This window comes from Gigantopelta aegis, chromosome 7, assembly GCF_016097555.1.
Source record: "Gigantopelta aegis isolate Gae_Host chromosome 7, Gae_host_genome, whole genome shotgun sequence".
Taxonomy (NCBI): domain Eukaryota; kingdom Metazoa; phylum Mollusca; class Gastropoda; order Neomphalida; family Peltospiridae; genus Gigantopelta; species Gigantopelta aegis.
Genome location: NC_054705.1, coordinates 2887078 through 2913729, shown reverse-complemented (window position 1 = coordinate 2913729; position 26652 = coordinate 2887078). Strand labels below are relative to the sequence as shown.

The 26652-nt window shown below is 38.2% G+C and overlaps 1 protein-coding gene and 2 long non-coding RNA genes across 3 annotated transcripts in view; all 3 read left to right on the top strand.

Annotated features, from left to right (window-relative positions):
* The window catches only part of LOC121377219 (sialin-like), a 31527-nt gene extending 27547 nt beyond the window's left edge, over nucleotides 1-3980 (top strand). The window contains exons 11-12 of the mRNA XM_041505127.1: nucleotides 1013-1098; nucleotides 3834-3980. Coding sequence (XP_041361061.1) covers nucleotides 1013-1098; nucleotides 3834-3980 — 233 coding nt within the window. The remainder of the gene's footprint in view (nucleotides 1-1012; nucleotides 1099-3833) is intronic.
* A 15970-nt stretch (nucleotides 3981-19950) lies between these two features.
* On the top strand, nucleotides 19951-20529 carry LOC121376866. Its single transcript, XR_005958546.1, has 2 exons — nucleotides 19951-20132; nucleotides 20478-20529. It is a non-coding gene; the product is annotated as an uncharacterized LOC121376866 (long non-coding RNA).
* A 2725-nt stretch (nucleotides 20530-23254) lies between these two features.
* On the top strand, nucleotides 23255-25382 carry LOC121377056. Its single transcript, XR_005958577.1, has 3 exons — nucleotides 23255-23396; nucleotides 24691-24744; nucleotides 25271-25382. It is a non-coding gene; the product is annotated as an uncharacterized LOC121377056 (long non-coding RNA).
* The last annotated feature ends 1270 nt before the right edge of the window (nucleotides 25383-26652 follow it).

Below are 26652 nucleotides of genomic sequence, written 5' to 3'. Positions count from 1 at the left end.
TGCTGCATTGTGAGATGTTTCCGACTAATAAACTATTTAGCGTTGTTTAAAGGGACATCCCTGAGTCTGCTGCATTGTGAGATGTTTCCGACTAATAAACTATTTAGCGTTGTTTACAGGGACATCCCTGAGTCTGCTGCATTGTGAGATGTTTCCGACTAATAAACTATTTAGCGTTGTTTAAAGGGACATCCCTGAGTCTGCTGCATTGTGAGATGTTTCCGACTAATAAACTATTTAGCGTTGTTTAAAGGGACATGACTGAGTCTGCTGCATTGTGACATGTTTCCGACTAATAAAATATTTAGCGTTGTTTAAAGGGACATCCCTGAGTCTGCTGCATTGTGAGATGTTGCATTGTGAGTTGTTTCCGACTAATAAACTATTTAGCGTTGTTTAAAGGGACATCCCTGAGTCTGCTGCATTGTGAGATGTTTCCGACTAATAAAATATTTAGTGTTGGTTAAAGGGACATTACTGAGTTTGCTGCAGTTTTTAAGATGTTATCGACTAACAGAGACGTTTTGACGATTAAACTTACATATTAAATATGTTTTCTTGTTTAGAATATCAGTGTCTGTATATTTAATGTGTTTTTGGTCGTCTTAATATATGTAAGAAACCCAAACTGGATTTTGTCTTCAAATAATTTCGAACATAAAAAAAATAACAACAATATTTTAGGAAACAAAATGAAATTTAACCTAGCACAAATATTAGAACGATCAGAAACACGTTTAATGCACAAACACTAATATTTTATGCAGAAAATATATTTGATATGTAATTACAATCGTTAAAACGTCTCTGTTAGTCGATAACATCTTACAAATTGCAGCAAACTCAGGAATGTCCCTTTGAACTAAATCAGTTTGTCGTAGGCGAGACAAAACTCGTGTTTACTACTGTTGTGTTTGTGTTTGCTGTTTTCTAAAATAAAATCTAGCTGTTTAATGGGTATTCTGTGACTGGCTTATAAATGTGATAGTAATTACATATTTCTGCATTCCAGGAATTTTGTTTGGAATCACTAATACCTTGGCAACTATTCCAAGATTTGTGGCGCCTATTGTTGTTGGGGTGCTTACCAATCACAATGTAAGTTTATTGCTTGAACATTTTGGATGTTTTTAAGGATTGCCAGTTATAGCCTATACATTCAACTGGGAAGGAAAAGAAATCATTTAGTTTGGAGATGATTTGTTTTTGTTCATACCCCAATTTTATAATAAAAGCTCATATTTTATTTTGAATTAATGTTTTGTTCATAAATAATAACGTTTATATATATATATATAGTGAAACCCCTCAAAACCGGACCCTCAGTAAACCGAAATTCCTTCAAAACCGGACTTTTAGCACGGTCCCGTGATTTGCGTATCTTTTAACACTAAAATTTACCCCTCTAAACCGGATAGCCTAGGCATTGTTAGATTGGTGCAAATGTGGCAGGCCCGTTCCTTTTATGGGACCCACAATAAATAATCACTGTTGGTGGGCTGGGTAATAGCACTCATTATTGTTTGCTCCTCACCCCTTCTGGGGTTGGAAGGATGTTACCTGCGCCCCTACTGTCCGGTCTTTCGCCCCTTCCGTCTGCAATGTCGCGCCTGGCTTGCTGGATTTTTAATTTTAATGTAATGTACCGGTTTAAAAAAAATAAAAAAAAATAAATAATATTTTCATTATATTGTATACAAATAGTATATTGTATTTTAATTTTTAAATTAATTTATATTGTGGTGTGGGTGTTTGAATGCATTTTTTTTTTTTTTAACTTCGGGTTGATGATGGGGTTGCTATCTGGCAGTAACAGCCCCCTCCTCGCCGACCAAATATATTGTATGAACTGCTTTTAATTTTTATTGGGTGTTTATGTTTTAAAATTGATAGGTTTACAAGCGTGCTCTTTTAATTTGTTTTAATTTATTTTATACGTGTTTTTAACTTTATTGAGATAGAGGGAAATGGGACCCTGTGGCGGCTGCTTAACCTCCCTTAATCAACCTCCTACTAAATAATAATAGGGCTAAAATAAAGAGTTTCTGTACTATTTGTATTTTTGAAATGCTCGTTCTAAATGTGCGACAAAGTTTTAAATTAAATGGATTATATATTTTATATTAATTATTATTCTTGGAATTGCGCAAATAAAAACTAATTATATAATATCCGTATTCCCCATTGGTTTAATTTCAAAATTGTCCTAAGTAATTTCTGTCCCGGATTGGGCCCCTGGCCTCCAGAGACCGAACCCGGGGTGGACATGCTCGAAGCCTTAGTGGTATGGGAGCATGGGAAAGTCTTCACACACACACTCTAAACCGGAAACCACTCTAAACGGCACCGGACGAAATTATCCGGTCCCTTTGTGTTCCTTTAATGCAAATTTTACCTCAGAAAACCGGACGGTCTCACCGACGTCAATCATTACTGCATTACTTATACTTTGAATACTCACTCAGCCGATAACGTGATTGCGTACGCAGAGCTAATTACATGTGCGCATGCTCCAGGGACCAGTGTCGCTGTTGTGCAGTTGACAAATATCAATTAAGGGATTAATTAACAGCTTTGATGTTTAAATAACTGGAGCACACACATGTACTCCCTTTTTTCTGAGCTCGATTGTTACAAAGTTAGATTAACTTAAGACTTTGATTGAGCTCCTTTTTATAGCATACATGTAAAAGTAAAGTTTGTTTTATTTAACGACGCCACTAGAGCACATTGATTTTTTATCTTATCATCGGCTATTGGACGTCAAACATATGGTCATTCTGACACAGTTTTTTTTAGAGGAAACCCGCTGTCGCCACATAGGCTACTCTTTTTTACGACAGGCAGCAAGGGGTCTTTTATTTGCGCTTCCCACAGGCAGGATAGCACAAACCATAGCCTTTGTTGAACCAGTTATGGATCACTGGTCGGTGCAAGTGGTTTACACCTACCCATTGAGCCTTGCGGAGCACTCACTCAGGGTTTGGAGTCGGTATCTGGATTAAAAATCCCATGCCTCGACTGGGATCCGAACCCAGTACCTACCAGCCTGTAGACCGATGGCCTAACCACGACGCCACCGGGGCCGGTAGCATACATGTACGTCTCACGATTACCGCAATGAACGGCAAAGCAACTAGGAATTTAATTCATTTTTTCAATTGTTTGAACCCTTTTTTGTTGCTTTTTTTTTATCTTTGCAAAGTTTATTTAACAAAATAAAGAGTAACAAGAGTAAAATTGTTTGGCTTGGTTTGGTGGTGTTTTATTTTAGTATTTACTTTGGACATGTCAAAACATTCAGCGAAACACCGCCATGTTGAATTATCGCTTGATGATAAACTTAAAATAATTCCAAAGCTCGAAAGTGTACCTGGTTGGTTTTTTGGCAGTTTTATTAGTTACTATGTCAGTAGAGAACACCAACCAACAAACGGTTTACCTCAATACTGAAACCTCTGTAAACCGGATACCGGACTTTTTCCTTGGTCCCATGGCTGTCCGGTTTTGAGGGGTTTCAGATATAACTTTCTTTGATGAAGCATTTTTTACTTTCACCGATAAATTAACAAACTCGGGTTGCTACACTGGACCAATGACATAAAGTTAAATTGTAATGAATGTAACGTGAATATAATTATTTAAACATTATTTGACAGCAGTACTTAATTAACTTCAGTATTGGTACATCACTAGATTATGTATGATCATTATAATGATGACATAAATAAATAAATAAATAAATAAATAATAATAATAATAATAATAATAATAATAATAATAATAATAACAGTAATAATAATAATACATATATTTTATATATTCTTTGACAGGAAACAAGTGGCCAATGGCGGATCATCTTTTTCATATCTTCAGGAATCATAGTAGCCGGAGCTGCTATTTTCGCACTTCTCGCCCGTGGTGAGGAGATGCCGTGGTCTGGAGAAAACTCTGAGACGGATATTATTATAGAACCATGAGACATCAAAGGGGCATATTCCTTACATGGGCATTGGAAAGAGCACCAACAATTGTTGCACTTTCCACGAAAAATGTCTTAGACATTAAATGTTCCATGTCATGGACATAATTCTGTCCAGGTACATATAGTAAGTTCGTGTCAATTAAATGATGGATTGATTGCACTATGTTGTGATTTTTGTTTTAAACATATTTTGCAACAATGTTGTAGTGACAAATTATTATGTGAAATGATGGAGATGCAATAATGATTTGTTATGGTGTAATCTAGTCATGATCGCTGATAACGGATTTTATGATCACCTCCATCGTCAAAGAAATTATAAATATTGAAACATAAGCATACCAGATATATATTTATCAATTAAATTTAATTTGTATGTGTTTTTTTGTTACGCAATGCAACTTACAATGTCAGAGATTCACCTATGTTCTCACGTTCCCTAACCACAAATACCTCAAGTACATTATCAATATAATAAACTATAAACCTGCTAATATATATATGCATATATATATATATGGGTCATGATTGAGATATTTAAATGTTTTTTGTTGATATGTCACCTTATTTTATATTATTTTAATGTGTTTTGTGAATGTTCCAAAGCCAATAGAACTACTATAATAAATTATAATTAGTATATTTTGGAATGGACGACTTGACTGAGAGTGCGACCTTTTGGCTGTACGAAAATGCATTTATAATTACTTTGACTCTGCTTTGCACCAGCAGCTCAAAACACACACCTAAATATACACACGTGGCTTGAATTATAAATGCTATTATTTAAATGCAGTTCATACTTAGTGCTACACATTCTTTAGACGTGCTGAATATATACTCTTCAAAAGAAGAAACGCAAAACCATATTGTCGTAACATTTGGAGAATTGATTTAATTATTGAATGGTGAGTCCGATAATTACCAAATGTTGCAGGATTGTTCACAATTCACTCTAGTCCATTGTGAGTAAGTGATAGGACACACCACCAAGGTCAAGGTCATCTGGAGTCAATACCGGGTGTGGCCTCCGCGTGTGTTGACAACTGCCTGGCACCGCCTGCCCATTGAAGCAACCAGAGTACGGATGACGTCCCGGGGGATGGTGGCCCACTCGGTCTGCAAGGCTGCTGCCAGCTCGGGCAGGGTCTGGGGCTGTGGTTGTCGCTGTCGGAGGCGTCGGTCCAACTCGTCCCATAGATGCTCAATTGGGTTCAAATCCGGAGATATCGATGGCCAAGGAAGGACATTAATGTTGTTGTTCTGTAGGAAAGCCGTTGTGAGACGTGCTGTGTGAGGCCTGGCGTTGTCATGTTGGAACACTGCGTTGGCGTTGGCCATAACTGGAACGATGTGTGGCCGGAGGATCTGGTCAATGTAGCCCTGTGCATTCAGGTTGCCCTGCACGTGGACCAGGTCAGTTCTGCCAGTGTGTGAGATGGCTGCCCACACCATGACACTACCCCCGCCGAATCTGTCCACTTCCTGTACGCAGTTTGCCGCATAACGTTCACCACGACGCCTATACACGCGACATCTTCCATCATGACGTCGGAGCAGAAATCGGGACTCGTCACTGAACCACACCTGTCTCCATCGCAGTTGAGGCCATTGTCGATGAATCTGGCACCACTGCAGTCGGAGTCGACGGTGTTGTGGTGTTAAGATGACACCTCGAACTGGACGTCTGGCACGAATTCCTACCTCACGTAGGCGGTTCCGTACGGTCTGGTCGGATATCCTGCGCAAACCTGGTATTGCTGCGGCTGTGGAGGTGGCAGTAGTCAATCGTTCCCGAAGGTGGCGTACCCGGATGTAGCGGTCCTGCCCGGGGGTAGTGACCCGTGGTCGACCGGATCTAGGGAGGTCACGTGTTGATCCATGTTGCTGGTAACGGTCCCACAGTCTGGAGATGGTGCTTGGGGACACATGGAATGCCCTGGCAACGGCCGTTCTGGATTCGCCTGCGTCTAGTCGGCCGATGGCATTGTTTCTCTGCGGTTCACTGAGACGTGGCATGTCCTGGATTGTCAACTGTCGGCCAGATACAGAGGCCAGGCAAGCGAACACCTTGCACTTTTATACTGTCGGTGTTCATGTTGCACGTGCAGACAACGCACGTGCAGTGGTGACATGGTTTGCACGTGGCTGCGTTTTTGCGAATATTCACATTTTGGAACTTTATTGTACAGTAGCTGCGTTTTATCGAATGTAACCGTGGGAATGTGTTTGGGACATGCAATGACCTTATATTCACAAAGCATGAACCGGTAGGAAGCATAAAATCGGAGTTATAACCCATTTGTACCCTTTTGCGTTTCTTTTTTTGAAGAGTATATTATGTGTTAACTTATATTAATTATCAACATTAAATATAATCATTTAAAATAATAATATAAGTCATGATTGTTGTAAGATCAACGAATATGGTGGACATTGCGTCCGTCCGATCTTGTTCAGTATCACATAGAAAGATCTGTGTGAATTTACATTAGCCGACATAAATTCAATGTGTTAAACAGAGGTGATTAACAGATGTGTTATACAGAGGTGATTAATAGATGTGTTATACAGAGGTGATTAATAGATGTGTTATATAGCACTAGACGACATATGGCGCAGATGCAGACCATCCCATTTTTGTTTTTAATGTTACTGCATTTATTTAATATTATTATTTGCCAAAATTTTGTTTTGTTTAAAGAAGGAAATGTTTTATTTAACGACGCACTCAACACATTTTATTTACGGTTATATGACGTCAGACGAATGGTTAAGGACCACACAGATTGTGAGAGGAAACCCGCTGTCGCCACTTCATGGGCTACTCTTTCCGATTAGCAGCAAGGGATTTTTTATTTGCGCTTCCCACAGGCAGGATAGCACAAACCATGGCCTTTGTTGAACCAGTTATGGATCACTGGTCGGTTCAAGTAGTTTACACCTACCCATTGAGTCTTGCGGAGCTCTCACTCAGGGTTTGGAGTCGGTATCTGGATTAACAATTCCATGCCTCGACTGGGATCCGAACCCAGTACCTACCAGCCTGTTGATCGATGGCCTAACCACGACGCCACCGAGGCCGATATTTTGTTTAAAGACACCTCTAGAACACATTCATTTATTAACCATCAGCTATTGGATGTCAAACATTTGGTAATTTTGACATATTCATGTAGTCTAACAAAGGAAACCCGCTAAATGATCCCATTAGTAGTAAGGGATCTTTTATATTCGCCATCCCATAGACAGGATAGCACATACCGCGGCATTTCAAACATGATAATTGTGAAACGTTTAGATGAAACCCGCTACATTTGTCCATTAACAACACAAAATCTTTAATATGTACTTTTTCGTAATAGTTGGGCACTGACTGAGTTGGGGTGAAAACATTGCTATTGCAATTCGAACATTTGGCCCAAGTACTTCATGCGAGCGTTCTGCCATCTTGTCTAGATCCATGAATGAATGAATGAATGAATGAATGTTTAACGACACCCCAGCACGAAAAATACATCGGCTGTTGGGCGTCAAACTATGGTAATGCAAATAAATAAAGTGATGATGAGCATCAATATAAAAATTCAAGATTTAAATAAAAACAGTGTAAAGAACTGTGCAAAAATACAAATATCACAGATAGGTACTGACTTTTACTCGAAATTTCAGTTGTATCAATTGCGCTGTATTGACCATTCTCAAAGAGAAAGAAAGAAAGAAATGTTTTATTTAACGACGCACTCAACACATTTTATTTACGGTTATATGGCGTCAGACATATGGTTAAGGACCACACACAATTTAAGAGGAAACCCGCTGTCGCCACTTCATAGGCTACTCTTTCCGATTAGCAGCAAGAGATCTTTTATTTGCGCTTCCCACAGGCAGGATAGCACAAATCATGGCCTTTGTTAAACCAGTTATGGATCACTGGTCGGTGCAAGTGGTTTTACACCAACCCATTGTGAGGTTACAGCACGCGCAGGGGTGTCTAGATCCCGCCTCGGGATTAGCTACTCAGTAGTTGTCTATGCATTAACCAACAACGTACACAAACAATTTAAAAAGTAATTAATTTGCGTATTTGGTACAGTGTACTCGGAATTTGTAAACCATAAAATACATACTTCTATTACACTCAGAGAAAACACATGACAACATGGCCGTCACGCGACTTGTGGCCCAGTTAGAAATGTCGATCGGGACAAGGTGATATCTTTGCTAGGGGCTGTTTCCTGCACTATCGCGTCAGCGGGTCAGTGGATCTAATCAATATTTACCAATACAGCCGACACTCAAGTTAAAAACACACTATCATGTCCTTAGTTAGACCCACTGAGGTCAGTGGATCTAATCAATATTTACCAATACAGCCGACACTCAAGTTAAAAACACACTATCATGTTCTTAGTTAGACCCACTGAGGTCAGTGGATCTAATCAATATTTACCAATACAGCCGACACTCAAGTTAAAAACAAACCACCCTGTCCTTAGTTAGACCCACTGAGGTTTGTTAATGAAAACAAATTTAGGTTTGGTTCTCTCAGGCTGTCAGATCTATCAAATGCTTAACATCCAACAGCCGCTGATTACTAAACCAATGTTGAGGTAGTGATACGATAAATAATATAGCATTATATCAGTAAAGTTGACTGTCAAGATAACGACGTACTATGTTAGGTGCCAGGACAGTTAGTAAGTTACTTTGGTAGTTCACTGACTGCCAAGATAAAGACATACTATGTTAGGTACCAGGACAGTTAGTAAGTTAGTTTAGTAGTTCATTGACTGTCAAGATAAAGCCATATTATGCTAGGTACCAGGACAGTTAGTAAGTTACTTTGGTAGTTCATTGACTGCCAAGATAAAGACATACTATGTTAGGTACCAGGACAGTTAGTAAGTTAGTTTAGTAGTTCATCGACTGTCAAGATAAAGCCATATTATGCTAGGTACCAGGACAGTTAGTAAGTTACTTTGGTAGTTCATTGACTGCCAAGATAAAGACATATTATGTTAGGTACCAGGACAGTTAGTAAGTTAGTTTAGTAGTTCATTGACTGTCAAGATAAAGCCATATTATGCTAGGTACCAGGACAGTTAGTAAGTTACTTTGGTAGTTCATTGACTGCCAAGATAAAGACATACTATGTTAGGTACCAGGACAGTTAGTAAGTTACTTTGGTAGTTCATTGACTGCCAAGATAAAGACATACTATGTTAGGTACCAGGACAGTTCATAAGTTAGTTTAGTAGTTCATTGACTGTCAGTATAAAGCCATATTATGTTAGGTACCAGGACAGTTAGTAAGTTACTTTGGTAGTTCATTGACTGCCAAGATAAAGACATACTATGTTAGGTACCAGAACAGTTAGTAAGTTAGTTTAGTAGTTCATTGACTGTCAAGATAAAGCCATATTATGCTAGGTACCAGGACAGTTAGTAAGTTACTTTGGTAGTTCATTGACTGCCAAGATAAAGACATACTATGTTAGGTACCAGGACAGTTAGTAAGTTAGTTTAGTAGTTCATTGACTGTCAAGATAAAGCCATATTATGCTAGGTACCAGGACAGTTAGTAAGTTACTTTGGTAGTTCGTTGACTGCCAAGATAAAGACATACTGTGTTAGGTAACAGGACAGTTAGTAAGTTAGTTTAGTAGTTCATTGACTGCCAATATAAAGCCATACTATGTTAGGTACCAGGACAGTTAATAAGTTAGTTTAGTAGTTCCTTGACTGCCAAGATAAAGCCGTACTATGTTAGTTATCAGGACAGTTAGTAAGTTAGTTTAGTAGTTCCTTGACTGCCAAGATAAAGCCGTACTATGTTAGTTACCAGGACAGTTAGTAAGTTAGTTTAGTAGTTCATTGACTGCCAAGATAAAGCCGTACTATGTTAGTTACCAGGACAGTTAGTAAGTTAGTTTAGTAGTTCCTTGACTGCCAAGATAAAGCCGTACTATGTTAGTTACCAGGACAGTTAGTAAGTTAGTTTAGTAGTTCATTGACTGCCAAGATAAAGCCGTACTATGTTAGTTATCAGGACAGTTAGTAAGTTAGTTTAGTAGTTCCTTGACTGCCAAGATAAAGCCGTACTATGTTAGTTACCAGGACAGTTAGTAAGTTAGTTTAGTAGTTCATTGACTGCCAAGATAACGACATACTATGTTAGGTACCATGCCAGTCAGTGTATTAGTTTAGTAGTTCGTTGATTGTCGAGATAAAGACGACGTTGGGTACCACGACAGTTAGTATGTTAGTTTAGTAGTTCATTGACTGTCGAGATGAAGACGATGTTAGGTACCAGGACAGTTAGTATGTTAGTTTAGTAGTTCATTGACTGTCGAGATGAAGACGATGTTAGGTACCAGGACAGTTAGTATGTTAGTTTAGTAGTTCATTGACTGTCGAGATGAAGACGATGTTAGGTACCACGACAGTTAGTATGTTAGTTTAGTAGTTCATTGACTGTCGAGATGAAGACGATGTTAGGTACCACGACAGTTAGTATGTTAGTTTAGTAGTTCATTGACTGTCGAGATGAAGACGATGTTAGGTACCAGGACAGTTAGTATGTTAGTTTAGTAGTTCATTGACTGTCGAGATGAAGACGATGTTAGGTACCAGGACAGTTAGTATGTTAGTTTAGTAGTTCATTGACTGTCGAGATGAAGACGATGTTAGGTACCAGGACAGTTAGTATGTTAGTTTAGTAGTTCATTGACTGTCGAGATGAAGACGATGTTAGGTACCACGACAGTTAGTATGTTAGTTTAGTAGTTCATTGATTGTCGAGATAAAGACGATGTTAGGTACCTGGACAGTTAGTAAGTTAGTTTAGTGGTTGATTGGGAAGCACAAGGCCACTTCGGCTACTTTTCTCCACATAGTGTGTGTGTGCATGCGTGTGTGTACGCGCGTGTACGCATGTATGTGTGTGAGAGGGTGTGGGTGTGTAAGTGCGTGCGTGTGTGTGTGTGTGTGTGTATGTGGATGCATCCCATGGGAGAGACTGTCTATGTGTGTATGCATGTATGTATGTATCTATGTATGCATGCATGTATGTATGTATATATGTATGTATGCTTGTATGCATGTATGCATGTACGCATGTGTGTATGTATGTATGTATGTTTGTTTCCATGTATGTATGTATGTATTGATGTATTGATGTATGAATATCTATATATTGTATGTATGTCGAGTATGTATGTATTTGCATGTATCTTTGTGTATGCGTGTGCGTCTCCGTGTGTGTGTGTGTGTGTGTGTCTGTGTGTGTGGCTGTATGTGTATGTGTCCGTGTGTGTTTGTGTCTGTCTGTCTGTGTGTGTGTGTGTGTCGGTGTGTGTGTATCTCTCTCTCTCTCTCTCTCTCTCTCTCTCTGTGTGTGTGTGTGTGTGTGTGTGTGTGTGTGTGTGTGTGTGTGTGTGTGCGTGTGCTTTCGTGTGGGCGTACGTACGTATTTGTGGAAAGATACCGCTCCTTTCTCACCCTTTTTTCCCTTCCTCCTTTTTTGAAGTACATATTTTTGTTTCTAATTTGTTCCCCCTTTCTGTTGATTATATGCCTCGTGTCTTTCTTTCTGCGGTAATATGAAATAGACAGTGTGCTGACATGCGCATTTGTTTACCATTCTTCTTCGTTTTCTGTCTTTATTGATTTATTTCTTACATAATTGGTTCTAAGCCTTTTCCTTCTTTTCATTTTCCACTCATTATATTCCTCTTTTTTCTGTATTTATGATAGGTCTACAATAACCATAATAAAGTAAACAGTATTATCACCTTGTTAAGTTATTTTTGTTCGTGATCAGAGTGAGCGATCTGTGTGAATGTCCATTAGCCGACATGTGGTCAGATGTACTAGCATCATTTAGAATCATTTAATACTATTTAGTATACCGTTTAGTATAAAGGTGATAAAACTAAAAAGCTTTAGTCGACACATGTAGAGACATATGATTCCACGTGTTAAGAGACCACGCTAATGCGTGTTCTGGTTTTGACGTCGTTTTATTTCCCAGGGGCGGAACTGGGGTTTCGAGAAGAGAGGTTACAATATCTAGGAGGTCAGCATCTACGCGTGCTGTACACCCACATACATGTTTGAGGGCACTTTTACTTGGCAGCTAACATGTGGGTGTGTGGGGTGTGTGTGTTAAACACTATTTGGGGATAGATGTGAAATCAAGTTAAGCCTACAACAAAATATACAATATACTTATGCATTGACGTATGAATATCTATATATTCTCCCCCATGTTTTCAGTGTCTTTGCCTTTTTTACATCAAGTTTTACATAACGTTTTTGTTTTAAAGTGTTTTCTCCCAATGCAAGTTGTTCATTTCTGACTAATAACTTGTCACGGACAAAACTTGCATTCTAAACACAGAATACGTTTGTTTTGTTTAACGACACCACTAGAGCATTTTTGATTAATTAATACTCGTCTATTGTATGGAAAGCACATACCACGACCTTTAACCAGTTGTGGTGCACTGGTTGGAACGAGAAGAAAAAAAAAAATGTTTTGAACGCAAACACCTCAGGCTGGCGCTCAATCGACTGAGTTAAATCCCGTCCCCTCTAAACATAGATTTGTATGCCGTGTATCAGTGTCTGTATGTTCAGTATGTTCCTAGTAGACCAAATTGGTTTTGAATTAATGATTTAATAAATTAATGAATGGAAGATGGAATGAGTAAATGAATGAATGAGTAAATGAATGAATGAATGAATGAGTGAATGGACGGACGAATGAATGAATGTTTCGTAAAACCCAGCACACAAAAATAGATATAGGTAATATAAATATGTACAACCGTAAATATGTAAACAGGCAACGTATAGGCCATGAATTAATAGGCAGGCTCAGATCCAGGATTATATATGGGCGCCCTATAATGAATTTTAAATTAAAAACGTTCCACACACCACAATTGGAAGTAATATAATTTTAACATTAACAAGAATTGTTATCCATGATCCCCCCCAACACTCACTCGAAAATATAATTTACCACAAGTTGACTTTCGCTGGATTCCCAATTAAGCAAGGGTGTATCGAAGATGTTGTTAAATTCTAAAAGAGGCAAATGAGCAGAAGTCACAAATGGTACGACGTGTTTATTGAATACATCATTCTGTAACAGTTGTACCAATACCTTTCACACCCTTGATATTCACACGTTGTTTTTTAAATTTATTTTGCTGGGAAATTTCAAACGAACTCAAATTTAAATGCATGAAAGTGTGGGTCATTTTATGCATGCATGCAATATCTATCTATGTATCTATGTATGTATGTATGTATGTATGTATGTATGTATTTATGTATGTATGTATGTATTGATGTATGTATGTATGTATGCGTGCGTACGTGCGTGCATGCGTGCGCGTGTATGTATGGATGTATGTATGGATGTATGGATGTATGGATGTATGTATGGATGTATGTATGGATGTCTGTGTATGTATTTATGTATGCATGCATGCATGCATGTATTGATGTATGTATGGATGTATGTATATATGCATGCATGAATTTAAGAATGAACACACGAACTCAGGCATTTTGTTAAACTAAAATCGTATTGTATTATAATTTTCGTCTCCTGGGATTCGAAATCGATTTTAAATTGATCATGGTGATATTCAAAATATAACTGCTTTTTCGGTAATTATTATTTTTAATTGGTTTGGCTAGCACTATGTTGTGTGCGCGTGTGCGTGTTCATGTGTGTGCATTATTATTATTATTATTATTATTATTATTATGATTTTACGATATCCTGGTACTTAGGCAGACCAATCCTCTGTCTCCCCAGGGCAGTGAATTGCTACATACACACGTGTTTAACAGGAAGGTGGTTATCAGATGTTTATCACTGATCCATCTTTTGTTTTACATCCGTTAAGAGTGTCAAATTCAATTTCTTAATCTGAGATCACATCTGATGTAGTTAATTAAAAACTTACACCACGATCATATAATAATAGCATCAACTTGCTGATACAGTGTCTTCTCCCGTTTCCGAGTAAGAGTTGTCTGTTCTGATTTGAAATTGACAAGGTAAGCCATACACTTAATGTTTATATGTTATTATTGTTAGGCGGTAATGCATTTTAACTTTCTATATAATAATTGTGTGTATAGTGTCACTTGACACTTTAATGAATAATACATTTAAATAACTATAATAGCTTTAAAACAATTAATTAGCTATTGCTTAGTTACGTCCACAAGCGTAAATTTATTTAACAATTTTGTCGTTCTGATTTATATAGGAGTCAAAACCTATACCAGAGACATTTTCGGGCGCACTACACACAAACACACACACACACACACACACACACACACACATCCGGGGTTTTGCCCTGGCAGCACAGCCGCACCCTCCCTAGGTTCCGCAAAGGGAGGGCCTCATGTGCATAAAGGCAAACACGAGGGTCCCCAACGAAAGGTGGGGTGCATCTATCTAAGCCATTATAGCTTACCTATCTCCAACGAGGGTTACCAACGTAGAGATAAATGTGTCCGGCCACCACCAATCCGCCACAGGACTCGTCTATACGAGGACACCCCACTCACTAACAAAACAATGCACCGAGCTTACATGCAGTTTAGTAGCCATAAAACACATTGGTGGGCCCCTTGAAAAAAGCTTGTAAAGCATCTTGCAAGGTATTTAAAACAATATCATTCCCTATGTTTGACAAATGAACCCCATCTGCTCTGAAGAGTCCCTGGTCCTCAATCACTATCTCATGTTTTATCCCGAATCCCACATTTTCGCAAACCCACTTTAACCCATAACGATTCACTGGTTTTAGTTTATGGATTATACCTGAATTTGCTTCCGCTCCTCGCCACACGATTCGGGGAAGCATAGAAGACCACATGATTGTAACCTCCGGAAGAATACGTTTAAGCTCCCCCAAATCCCGAAATATCATTTCCCCCAACTCCTTGCCTGAACATTGGACCAGGTCATTTGAGCCTAAATATATAACTATTATGTCCGGTGAGGAATACCTTTTTTTTTTTTTTTTTTTTTGCTTTAGGTAAGGCAGTAGGTTAGACCACCTCTGGCCCCGTACTCCAAACCATTTCACTCGACAATTCACCAATCCAAGATCAGAACCAATTGGGCGACCAACAGCTCTTCGGTATGCCAGTAGATTATGGATGATCCCACCAACCAGATATCTGTAAAACGTCACACATGTAATAACATATTCAAATCAACCATGGTATTCGTATATACCGAAGGTATGCGTTTGAGCTCCACCAACCCCACGATTAAATCTCATCTGTGCTGACTCCCTGCATAGCTGCTGCAGTTCCAGCCCCAATCCTGAAAGAATGTGCTCGAAAACATTTGCTATCCACCTGTAAACAACTTAAATATTTGGTTAAGATTCTTGAGAACTGTGATCGTGTAACAACTTTGATATTGAAATGAATGAATAAGTAAATACTGCCCCTAGATCTAATTTTCAAATAAGCTTGCATTAACTGCACTGGGCATATCAAAGAATTTTGAATTTCTGATAGTCGTAAAGTAGTGCCTACACCTAAGTGGTCAGTTTTGGATTGTCTAATCGTTATTTCCATCATGTTTTAATGCATGAAAATATCAGACAGAAAAAGAGGCCTGTTATTATTGCCTGTGTTATGAAGACAAATTTCCCCAACCCATAAAAATGGAAACAACGCTAGGGAAAATATGGCTTCAAACATTAAGGTCTCATAATTTGAGGAACAGACTGCATGTAAAGCACGAGGTAGCTTCACCAAAATCGCCAATGTGATAGGTGCTCTAGTATTGACTCTGTTAACAGTCTTTCTCAAACCTTGTAACAGTTTCCACACAATGAAATGATCCGATGGATCAGTCAGACCCTGCATCCTGTGTTCTCGGCTAATTGCCGAAATATGCACTGCAACTGTCGATGGAGCCTTATTCTGTAACGACAAATATGCAATATACTGTACGATGTGACTTAATGGTGCTGGCCAGACGTGTTTAATCCCTGATTCCCCCTAAATTTAGCAAATGACTGCAAAGCAGAATTGTAAGCTCGCCGTGTGTTATTTGACAACGAGCAGTCTAACAGGTGAGCTGCTTCCGCCCACAGATGGCTCAAACTTCCTGCGGTGCTGGAGTTGGAATCGCTGCCGCCTCTGGTGCCAATAATCGGAACTTCTGGAAATAAAATCGAGATAGTGCATCAGAAATACCATTTCTACACCCTTCTATATACTGTCCCCGTACCATTATATTGGACCTCAAACACATTAGAACCATGTGCCGCACCAACATCATCACCTCTGGTGATCGTGAAGTGTTGGTGTTTAGAAGAGTTACTACTGCCTGATTGTCAGAATTAAACAATATTTTCTTGTTTTCGAATCTATTCCCCCATAAACTAATTGCTACTGCTATAGGGAAGAATTCCAGTTGGGTTATGTTCTTGGTAAGGCCTAGATTCCTCCACGAATCTGGCCACTGCCCATAAGCCCATTCCCCATTAAAATATATACCAAAGCCATGGCTGCCAGCACTATCAGTGAACAATTTTAGATGGTCATTGTCCAACCACCACTGATCTAAGAAAAGTGAAATACCATTATGTTTGTGAAGAAAAAGTGACCAAACCAATAAGTCACTTTTTAGTTCAGAGTTTAGCCTGATTGTATGGTGAGGTTTCTGCACTTTGCATGTCGCAATCACTAGCCTATGAGTAAAGGCCCTAGCCATAGGTATTGCTCTGTTTGTGAAGTTTAAAGACCCAATTAATGATTGGATCTCCTTTACAGTAGCTTTTTTCTTTTTGCTAAGTAAATATAAAATTGCTTTTATTTCTGGGATTTTTTCCAATGGAATTCTTATTTGCATTTTCACTGTCTATTTCTAAACCCAAGAAGGTTAACTTTGTGCATGATTGGACTGTTTTTTCATCTGCCACCGGCACCCCTAGCTCTGAGTAAACCTTGAAAAATCCGTCAAGTGTGTTTTGACATTCCTCCCCATCCTGACCCACAAAAAGGAAATCATCAATCATCAAGATATATGCTCATATAAATTGTAAAAACACTTGTCCATTCAGTAATATTAGTTATGCATTTTGGTGGTGATTGCATTCGTGTAGCTTGCAAGACCCCATCCTCATTTAAGGTGAATGTCATGGGCCCACCTTGCTCCTGTGACATATTTGTATCTTCCCCGCTTTTTAGCAAAACGTCCAAATTCACAAATTCACCGCGCCATATTGTTTCTTTCAAAGACACAGGCAAAAAAGCGCCAATACCGTCCGAGCCCCACTGCGACCCTTTCCGGTTGTTGCCACGACTTGCCTGAATGAATGACGATTGCTCATGATCTACGTCAACTGGACCCCCCTCCGTATCCGCCTCAAAACCATGCACTGTTGCATTCATATCGATAATTATCACTCGACCTGTTTTACCTTTCGGCGTTTCAACATCGTTTACCAAACTGTTCTGCAGACCCATCTCGACTTCTGGCCGCTGTTCTGTCTCGACGTGTTCTACCCTTGTACGCTGACGTTTATCGCCCGACTGCGTGGCCATTACCGTTGCTAAACCGCTATCCGGCCCGCACCGTTTCGCCCTCTCCCTCGATTTCATCGATTTATTACTCGTGCCAGTCTTGGGCATTCTTGTAACTTAAAAATGAATTCAGCACATTCAAAAACAACAGATGCAAATTAAAACACCAAACTCTGAAAAGTGATCCCAAATTCTTCGAAGTGAAATCCAACTTCCAAAATGAGCTCCAAACATTTAAACGCGGAAACCAATTCGGCCTAGAGGGTAATTGAACAATTAGTCTAAAACCATGTGGGTACGAGATTAATTATAACAAACAGGTCTTATCCACTCTTTGGGTTTTTTCGAGACAAAGGAATATATCGCTCGGTAATTAGCATTCGCCAAAATATATTTATAATTGCTTCAAAATCGAGGTTAATAACATTCAGTGATGTTCATTACAGTGGCGCGGAAAGGTGTCACTATCATAGCTGTGGCCGTGTCAATCGTGCAGGTGCTATAACAACTATATTTACGCCAGTGGTGTGCTATAACAGATTTCAATGTATTAGCATAGCCTACGCCATAAAGATAAGATCTTTATTTAGCCGTTTATTGTAGGTCATATGGGTTATATATATATATATATATATATATATATATATATATATTGAATGTCGTTGGCTCGAACCCCACCGGTGCTTGAGAAAGTGTTCGACCCATAAGGTAGTTCCACCGAACCATTCAGTCAACATCGGATATTTCCGTAGCATCAGTTAGAAAGTTGAATTAGATACATATTATTTTGGTAACTGCAAACTTAAAAATTCCATCAAGGTGTTATATAGCAAAAATGAAAACTGTATTACAAATTACTCCGATTGTGTGATGCAGAAGCCCTTGTCGGTATTAATTAAATGTGTGGCTGCTGAAGTGATGACAGCTGAGTAACTCGACCCTGGACGTGTTCGACCCATCATCAGTTAAAATAAGGGTTTACCGAACAAAAAACTCGGGACTTCGTGTTTGGTTTGAGCATTGCGGTGTGATCGACCCTTCCGAGGTCGAGCCAACGATATTCTACTATATATATATATATATATATATATATATATTGTTTCGCATTCAATAGCCTATGATTAACAAATCAATGTACTATAGTGGTATCGTTAAAGAAAACAAACTTTGTGAGTATGTATATTTTCTCATGCAAGTCAACTGTTTTGTTTAACGACACCATTAGATCACATTGATTTATTAATAATTGGAAATAGTCTTAGAGAGGAAATCCGCTACATCTGTCAATTAGTAACAAGGATTTTGTTTTTATATGCACCATCTCACAGAAAGTATAGCACATAAAGCACATACTACGTCCTTTGATATACCACTCATCGTGCACTTCCTGGAACGAGAAGTAGTCCATAATTTCCCAGCGACGGGTTTCGATGCCAAACCGACCGCGCATCAGCCTTCGCGGGGTTATGTTCTTCACTTCAAGTAATATTGATTTAAATTTGTTTTTGTTTTTCAGATGAAGATAGCGATCGTTCTGGTTCTCTTGGTTGCCCTGGTCTCTGTACAGGAAGCTGACGCCTGGTTCAGATTCCGTAGAATTGTCAGACGAGTGGTACGTGGTGTGAGCAGGGTTGTCAGGGTAATCAACAGGGTGAAGACAGGTAGGTGAATCATGTGGTGTGAGCAGGGTTATAAGGATAGTATATGTGTAATAATATTGACTTGTGGATATTTGGATATAATTATTGTTTTATATTAATGCATTGGTTTTATTTGTTTTCATGTAATTAATTATTTTATTTCCATAAACAGGTAATGAATTACAACAGATTGTGTACCTTTAATTATTTTATTCTTAATGACAAGTTGATTACTATTTTCAGGTATCTTGGCTTGTTACAAATTGCACAAGCATGTATGACACTTGCACAACTTAGTAACAATAGCACTATCACCCATGCGCCGCGCCTGTCCTATTGTTTCCAGCTTGGGTACAGTGTAAGCTGATGTGGTTTAAGTGTTCTTATCTGAAATGATAGCTTATTACAGTTCACTGTTTCCTTAAATACTGGTGTACGTCTGGTATTGTGGTCCACATTATAGTTTGCTCTTCTGGAGTTATTACTTCATTTAAGGCTCAATTTATTGGAAGATATTTCTAGAGAAGATTTAAGGTTAGTTATAGTTAGGTTATTTATTGTTCGGCTACACTATAATAACATATACTTTAATGTAAATGTAATTGACTAAATTATGCTTTACAACAAGTAATTATTATATATTTCTGTATAACATTATAAACTGTACAGTGTAATATTAATTCTTATTAATTCAGTAATTTGATTAATCTATATCTAAATATGTGATAAACATAATTTAGTATGAATGCAGTGTGTATGTTTGTGGTGATGAACACTTTAGAGATTGTTGTATTTTATTATATATTTTATGAAACATAACGTGTCTGTGTAGTTATTTATTATTGTAATTCTTTTATGCAGATACGTCAATCCTTTTAAGTGTGACCAGTTCCATTTGCCCTGGTGTCACATACTTGGTATGTAATATATTTGTATATGTATTTTTATAATATAATTCTTATTTCAGGACATGTATGTATTTCACATGATTGATAATATCTTGTGTATTTGTGATAATGGAGACATATGTTAAATCATTATTTGGACATGTGAGTGATAATGTATATTATGTATGTATGTATTATAACTATGTCTGTTGTAATCATAAGACATATTTTGTATTATGCAATAATTACTTTAATATGTCATGTCATGTTAAATACTATTATTTAAATGATGGAATATTATGTATTGTGTATCCTGAGATTTATATATGTATAATGAATGTATTGTTATATTGTATTTTAATTATATTGTTACAGGGTGATATAAGAATGGAAACTTGTCAGCCATTAAAGAGCCTTTAACCCAAAACAATGCAGTTGTCATTTGTTCCAAAACGATGATGCTACTACATATGTTTTGGGTTTTTTTTAATGTAGCATAGTATTTAGCAAGTTTACATCATGCATAACTTCTAAACATTGTTCCAGTACACAGTGACTCATAATGCATGTACAATCTCTTTTGTACCTTTATATGAAATCTAATGAAATGCACATTTGTCTAGGTTTCATTACTTATTGGTTCATGACAATACTTGTCATGTTCTTGGCTCTAAATTGTTGTTTATGTCATTGTAAGAATATTACACAACATTGACACATTACTAAAAAAAAAATCGAGATTTCCACCAGATTAAAAACAAAATTGCCGAACTATCTACGTAATTTTATAGAATATGTAAAATGGCACCTAAACTCTTTTCTTTTTAACTATTCAAACTGTCCCAGCAAGATAACATTTCAGCAACGTCACATGGCAAAGGTTGTATGGGTCTATTGATGACATAGGTGGTGCACTCTACTGCCAAACGGCAAGCATCTGTGAACCTTAGGGCCCATTGCTTGGATATATCATGCTCATAAGAATTTGCCAAAGTATCTAAAAATGGTTGCTCAAATATCAGTGCATGTTATATTGACAAAAAGAGAAAATAAAAAGGAAACAAAAAAGGTTGAGAAACAGAAACTAAAACAGGATGATGTGGATGTGGACAGCGAAAGAAGAAGAAGGATAGGAGGAGTTGCAAGATAGGGAAACAAGATGGAGATCAAAGGACTAAAAGGAAGGAGGGTAGTGGGATAGACAAAACAATCTGGATGTTATATATGTAAGGAGTCCTAGTGGGCAACATATTGGAACCCTTCAAGGCACATCTTCTGTTCTTTGTGTTGAAGCTGTTGATCCATGCAGTCAGATATGTTTTGCATTCTTCCATAGACGTTTCAGAAATTGATTCACTCTATATCCTCTATCATTACTGGAAGGGAGGACTAATGTACAGGTGACGAGAAACCATCACTGCAACCCATCTTGTTAAAATACGTGTAAAGCAGACAGTGGGAAAATGTGGAGTTTTAGCTGAAAACAACCTTATACTGGGTGATAAACTGACGTGAGGGAAAACTAATACAAAATTAGATGTCTCAAACTAGATATATGTTATTGTGTTGTTTAACGACACCACTAGAGCACATTGGTCTGTCAAACATCGGCTATTGTATGCCAAACAGTATGCCTGAAATTATTATGTCTTTGAATCGTATCAACAGACAATTTGGTATAGTAAGGATAAAATCAAGTCTCATATGAGAAAAGATCCTGTTTTGGTCTCGTGGCCTGGGAATTAGAAGGTTCTATCTGCATTTGTTTCCAAAAATGAGTTATCCATCATATTTGATAGATAACATAATTATCTACATAGTAAACAGTCGTAGAATATGGTATTTTAAGACACAGTTGCTATATTAAAACTATTGCAAATACCTCTCTATGACTCAAATATGGCAGCTCTAAACTTCAAGTGGCGATTATTCACAATGAGGTTTTGTGCACATAGAACCTTGCAATTCTCCACACACGCAATGCCAAGGGCATCTACATGCACATGGTGTAGACCAATTGTCCCATCAGTCACAACACGAAATACCAAGGCATGTGCGTAACAGATTTCATGATTATTACAATATATGTAGTTTTTATGATATTTGTAAATATTCTAATGCGGATCAATGTTAGTTTGACATTTGTGTGACTTGTCCAGTTTAATTTTGGTACATATCTTAGTCAGCTGATTGTAATGCCCGTTATGCATGTTCATGAAATGTTGTTAGTTTGGGGTGTTTGTTTATTTTGGGGTTGTTGTTGTTGGGTTGGGTTTTTTTGGTAGTTTTGTTGTTGTTTTTTGGCAAAATAATAATTTAATATACTTACAAAGAAGTGTATAATCAATATATAAAATCACATGATGTTTTCTATGGGTTTTTTGCTTGTTTGTTTTTGTGTGTGTGTGTGTATTTTTTTTTTTTTTTTTTTTTTTTTTTTTGTAGATAGTGCCACATCAGTCACATAGTTTTGTCCCACCAGTCACATTTAAACAATAACCACTATTAAAAAGTGAAAGAGATATGTATTTGAAATCTGATCTAAATACAGAAGTACAATCTGTATCCACTGGAACGCTGTAAACCACAATCATCTCGTTCAGCCTGAAATAGTAATTACAACGTGAGTATCTAGCTATTCAAAACATGACCCATACATTTCCCATAAGTCGCAATAACAATATGATATTCTTGTAACATGAGGAATGAAATTGCTATATTTCTTTTATTTGTTTTATTTTTAGAAATATAAATACTTCCCATTTTAATATTTCATATATAATACTAATTTTCTTGAGTTATTTGTTTCTAGTTTTTTTCCTTCAATTTTGGAATAATTGATCAAATGCTCCACAAGTCACTGTGGGATTGTCCTTTGGAAGAGATACGAATTGAATACGTTAATGGATTTGTCGCTAAGATTTCAATTACATTTTAACCTCTATGACGGCGATTTCATACAAGTGTCTATTTTTCCCAATCCTGAATACTCTTTACTGCAAACTATATTACACTGAAAAGACCAATCTCCAGTGTAGTCAATTTCATAAGATATAAGCATCGCTTCAATTTAAAAAAAATATATATATATTTACTATATTATTATCATTGTTGTACATTTTGTTTTAGTCTGGAACAACGCTAAGCAGTGCTGGGAAACTATCAAGGGCATAGGGAAACGGGACGAGAACAGCTTCGATCTCAACAAAGATGGTCACGTGGACTTGGAAGAACTCAGCAAGATGATTGGCGAGCGAGAAGCACGTGACTTAATGGATGCCTTGTCTGGCTCTTGTAAGCTCGTTTTCTTCATATCTATTTGCAGCATATTATATACAACATTACTTAGTTATGTAGGCTTTCAGTATTTCATTTTATAACCGATAACCCAACCATAGAGATAACTAAACTACCCGTATCAGTGTCGACAACAAACGCTGATATTTACGATTTAAGAGCTATATAATTACAAACGACGTTGTAACGCCGAGAACCTTTTAACCAGACATTAAGCGATGTTCCGCTTGGTGACTGTTTGATCTCATGTTGCGTGTTAGTCAAAGCAGCCTAACCAAGCGTTTAATAATGACGTGCTTGCCCTTCACTAGACCTACTTTCACGTTTTCCCTCAATCCAGCAAGTGTTCGACTACTAAAGAAAAGTGCATACAAAACATCATGTGTCGCTAGTTGACAAAGTTTGTTTTGTTTAACGACAACACTAGAACGGGTAATGGATGTCAACCATTTAGTAATTCTGACACGTTAAAATTAAAAACTTTGTTTTGTTTAAGGTCACATCGTCTATTGGATGTCAAACATTTGGTAATACTAACATATTACATTAGAGAGGAAACCAGCTAATATTTTTCATTAATAGCAAGGAAAACTTTATATGCACCATCCAACATACAGAATAGCACATACCACGTACTTTGATATACCATTCGTGATGTTCACTGGCTAGAACGAGCAATATCCCAATGGGCCCACCATGGGGATCGATCCTGGACCGACCGCGCACCAGGCGTGTGCTTTACCACCAGGTTACGTCCCGCCCCGCATATAAAATATCCCTTGCTACTAAATGTCAGAATAACCAACTGTTTGACATCCAGTGCACCACGACTGGCCGTGGTATGTGTTAACCTGTCTGTGGGGTGGTGCATATAAAAGATCCCTCTCTGCTAATCGAAAAGAGTAGCCCATGAAGTGGCGACAGCGGGTTTTCTCTCTCAGTATCTGTGTGGTCCTTAACCATATGTCTGACGCCATATAACCGTAAATAAAATGTGTTGAGTCCGTCGTTAAATAAACCATTTCCTTACAGTTGTGTCAGTATAGTGACCGTACATTGAGTTATTAAACTCACTCTAGGATAGGAGTCCGTACTAGGAGGCGAACCCAGTACCTAACAGACTTACGTCCGATGGCTTACCCACTACACTGTCTACGTGGCTTTTCTGTTACAATAATAATGCATCAGTGTTCTCGAGATTTTCAAAGCTGAGTATGTCGATTTCCTGTTATACCGAGTACATGGAAAGGGACTTAAAAGTTTAACTATCAAATTTACTCTCGTTTTTCAGATGACCCTGTTCCAGTTGAGGAGTTTAAACGAAATGTTCGTGACCTAGCCGAACGTAAGTAATGATATCACATTTCAGTATTATCGTTTATTTTCAATTCACTTTTAAACCTACGCTGCAGTAAGAATCTGAATGATAAAACCATATTTCGATATCCGAACCGGATGTCTGCACAACAAGTCAGAGTCAAAATGATGTTAGGCAAAGTTTCCATTGAATGGTCCACAATCAGATGCTCGTTCTTAGGATGACCTCCACTCCCCAAATTCATATTTCAGTAATGTAATATTGAATTTAAAATAATTATATTTCTGCATTTTAAATATATTTCTGTATTTTGAGCGTCCCAATGTTAAAGAGACTGTCATGAATGTGCAGCTATTGCATCATGTCCCCCAGTAACAAAACATGTTTAACTATTTAAAATAATTTCGTGCACACCCGTTGGTCATGACATCATTCGTTATTTTTAATAAGACATGCTTATATTACATGCGTGTGATATCATTTTAAATACCTACGACTGGTTATGACAAGGTCGACAATGTCATATCTTGTGCTAAACTGTTTTATATGTCAGTTTCAGAAGAAGACCTCATTAAGCAGGTGGAAGAGCTCTCCGAGATGGAGTAGGATCGCCATTGCGGTCATCATAAAAAGATGAAACAATAAAGATTTGTTTTTCAACGTAACGAGCGTTATCTCTTTTCTATATCATATATCATGCGTGGATGTATGAAGGTGGGGTTTGTAGCAGCCGAAAATCTCCCAACTGCCCGATATATCCCAAGTGGGACATCGAGGGCAGACACCAGCTCAAGATGGCCAAATTGGGCCATCTTGAGCCGGTGCTCAGCCCAAGATGTCCCAATTCTAAAAGCTATATGTACCAAATCGGCATAGAATGTCCCCACTGCTGAATAGTGTGTTGGAGCAGAAACATATACGAATAACTGTATTGATGTGTGTGTGTGTGTGTGTGTTAATGTCTCTCTCTCTCTCTCTCTCTCTCTCTCTCTCTCTCTCTCTCTCTCTCTCTCTCTCTCTCACTTGATGCGCGGTCGGTTTGGGATCGATCCCCGTTAGTAGGCCCATTGCGCTATTTCTCGCTCCAGCCAGTGTACCACGACTTGTACACCAAATGCCGTGATATGTGCTATCCTGTCTATGGGATGGTGGATATAAAAGATCCCTTGCTGCTAATCGAAAAGCTTATGAAGAGGTGACAGCGGGTTTCCTCTCTCAATATCTGTGTGGTCCCTAATCGTAAATAAAATTTGTTGAGTGCGTCGTTAAATAAAACATTTCCTTCCTCCCTCCCTCCCTCTCTCTCTCTCTCTCTCTCTCTCTCTCTCTCTCTCTCTCTCTCTCTCTCTCTCTCTCTCTCTCTCTCTCTCTCTCTCTGTGTGTGTGTGTGTGTGTGTGTGTGTGTGTGTGTGTGTGTGAGAGAGAGTGTGAATGTATGTATGCATGCATGCATGTGTGTATGTATGTATGTATGTTAAATTTTGCTTTGTTTAACGACACCACTATAACACTGATTTATTAATCATCAGCTATTGTTCTAATGTTTACATTAGTAGTAAGCCATCTGTTATATGCACCATCTCACACACAGGACAGCAAATACCACGACCTTTAACATACCTGTTGTGGTACACTGGCTGGAACGAGAAATAGTCCAATAGACTCATTGATGGGGATCGATCGAAACCGACCGCGCATCAGCGAATTACTTTACGACTTAAGTCTTATAGGTATCCGGTACTGACTCTCATCCCAAACACGGGGGTGGGACGTAGCTCAGTGGTACAGCGCTCGCTTGCTGCGCGTCGGTCTGGGATCAATCCCCGTCAGTGGGCTATTTCTCGTTCCAGCTAGTGCACCACGACTGGTATAAAATAGTAGCCCATGAAGTGACGACAGCGTGTTTCCTCTCAATATCTGTGTCGTCCTTAACCA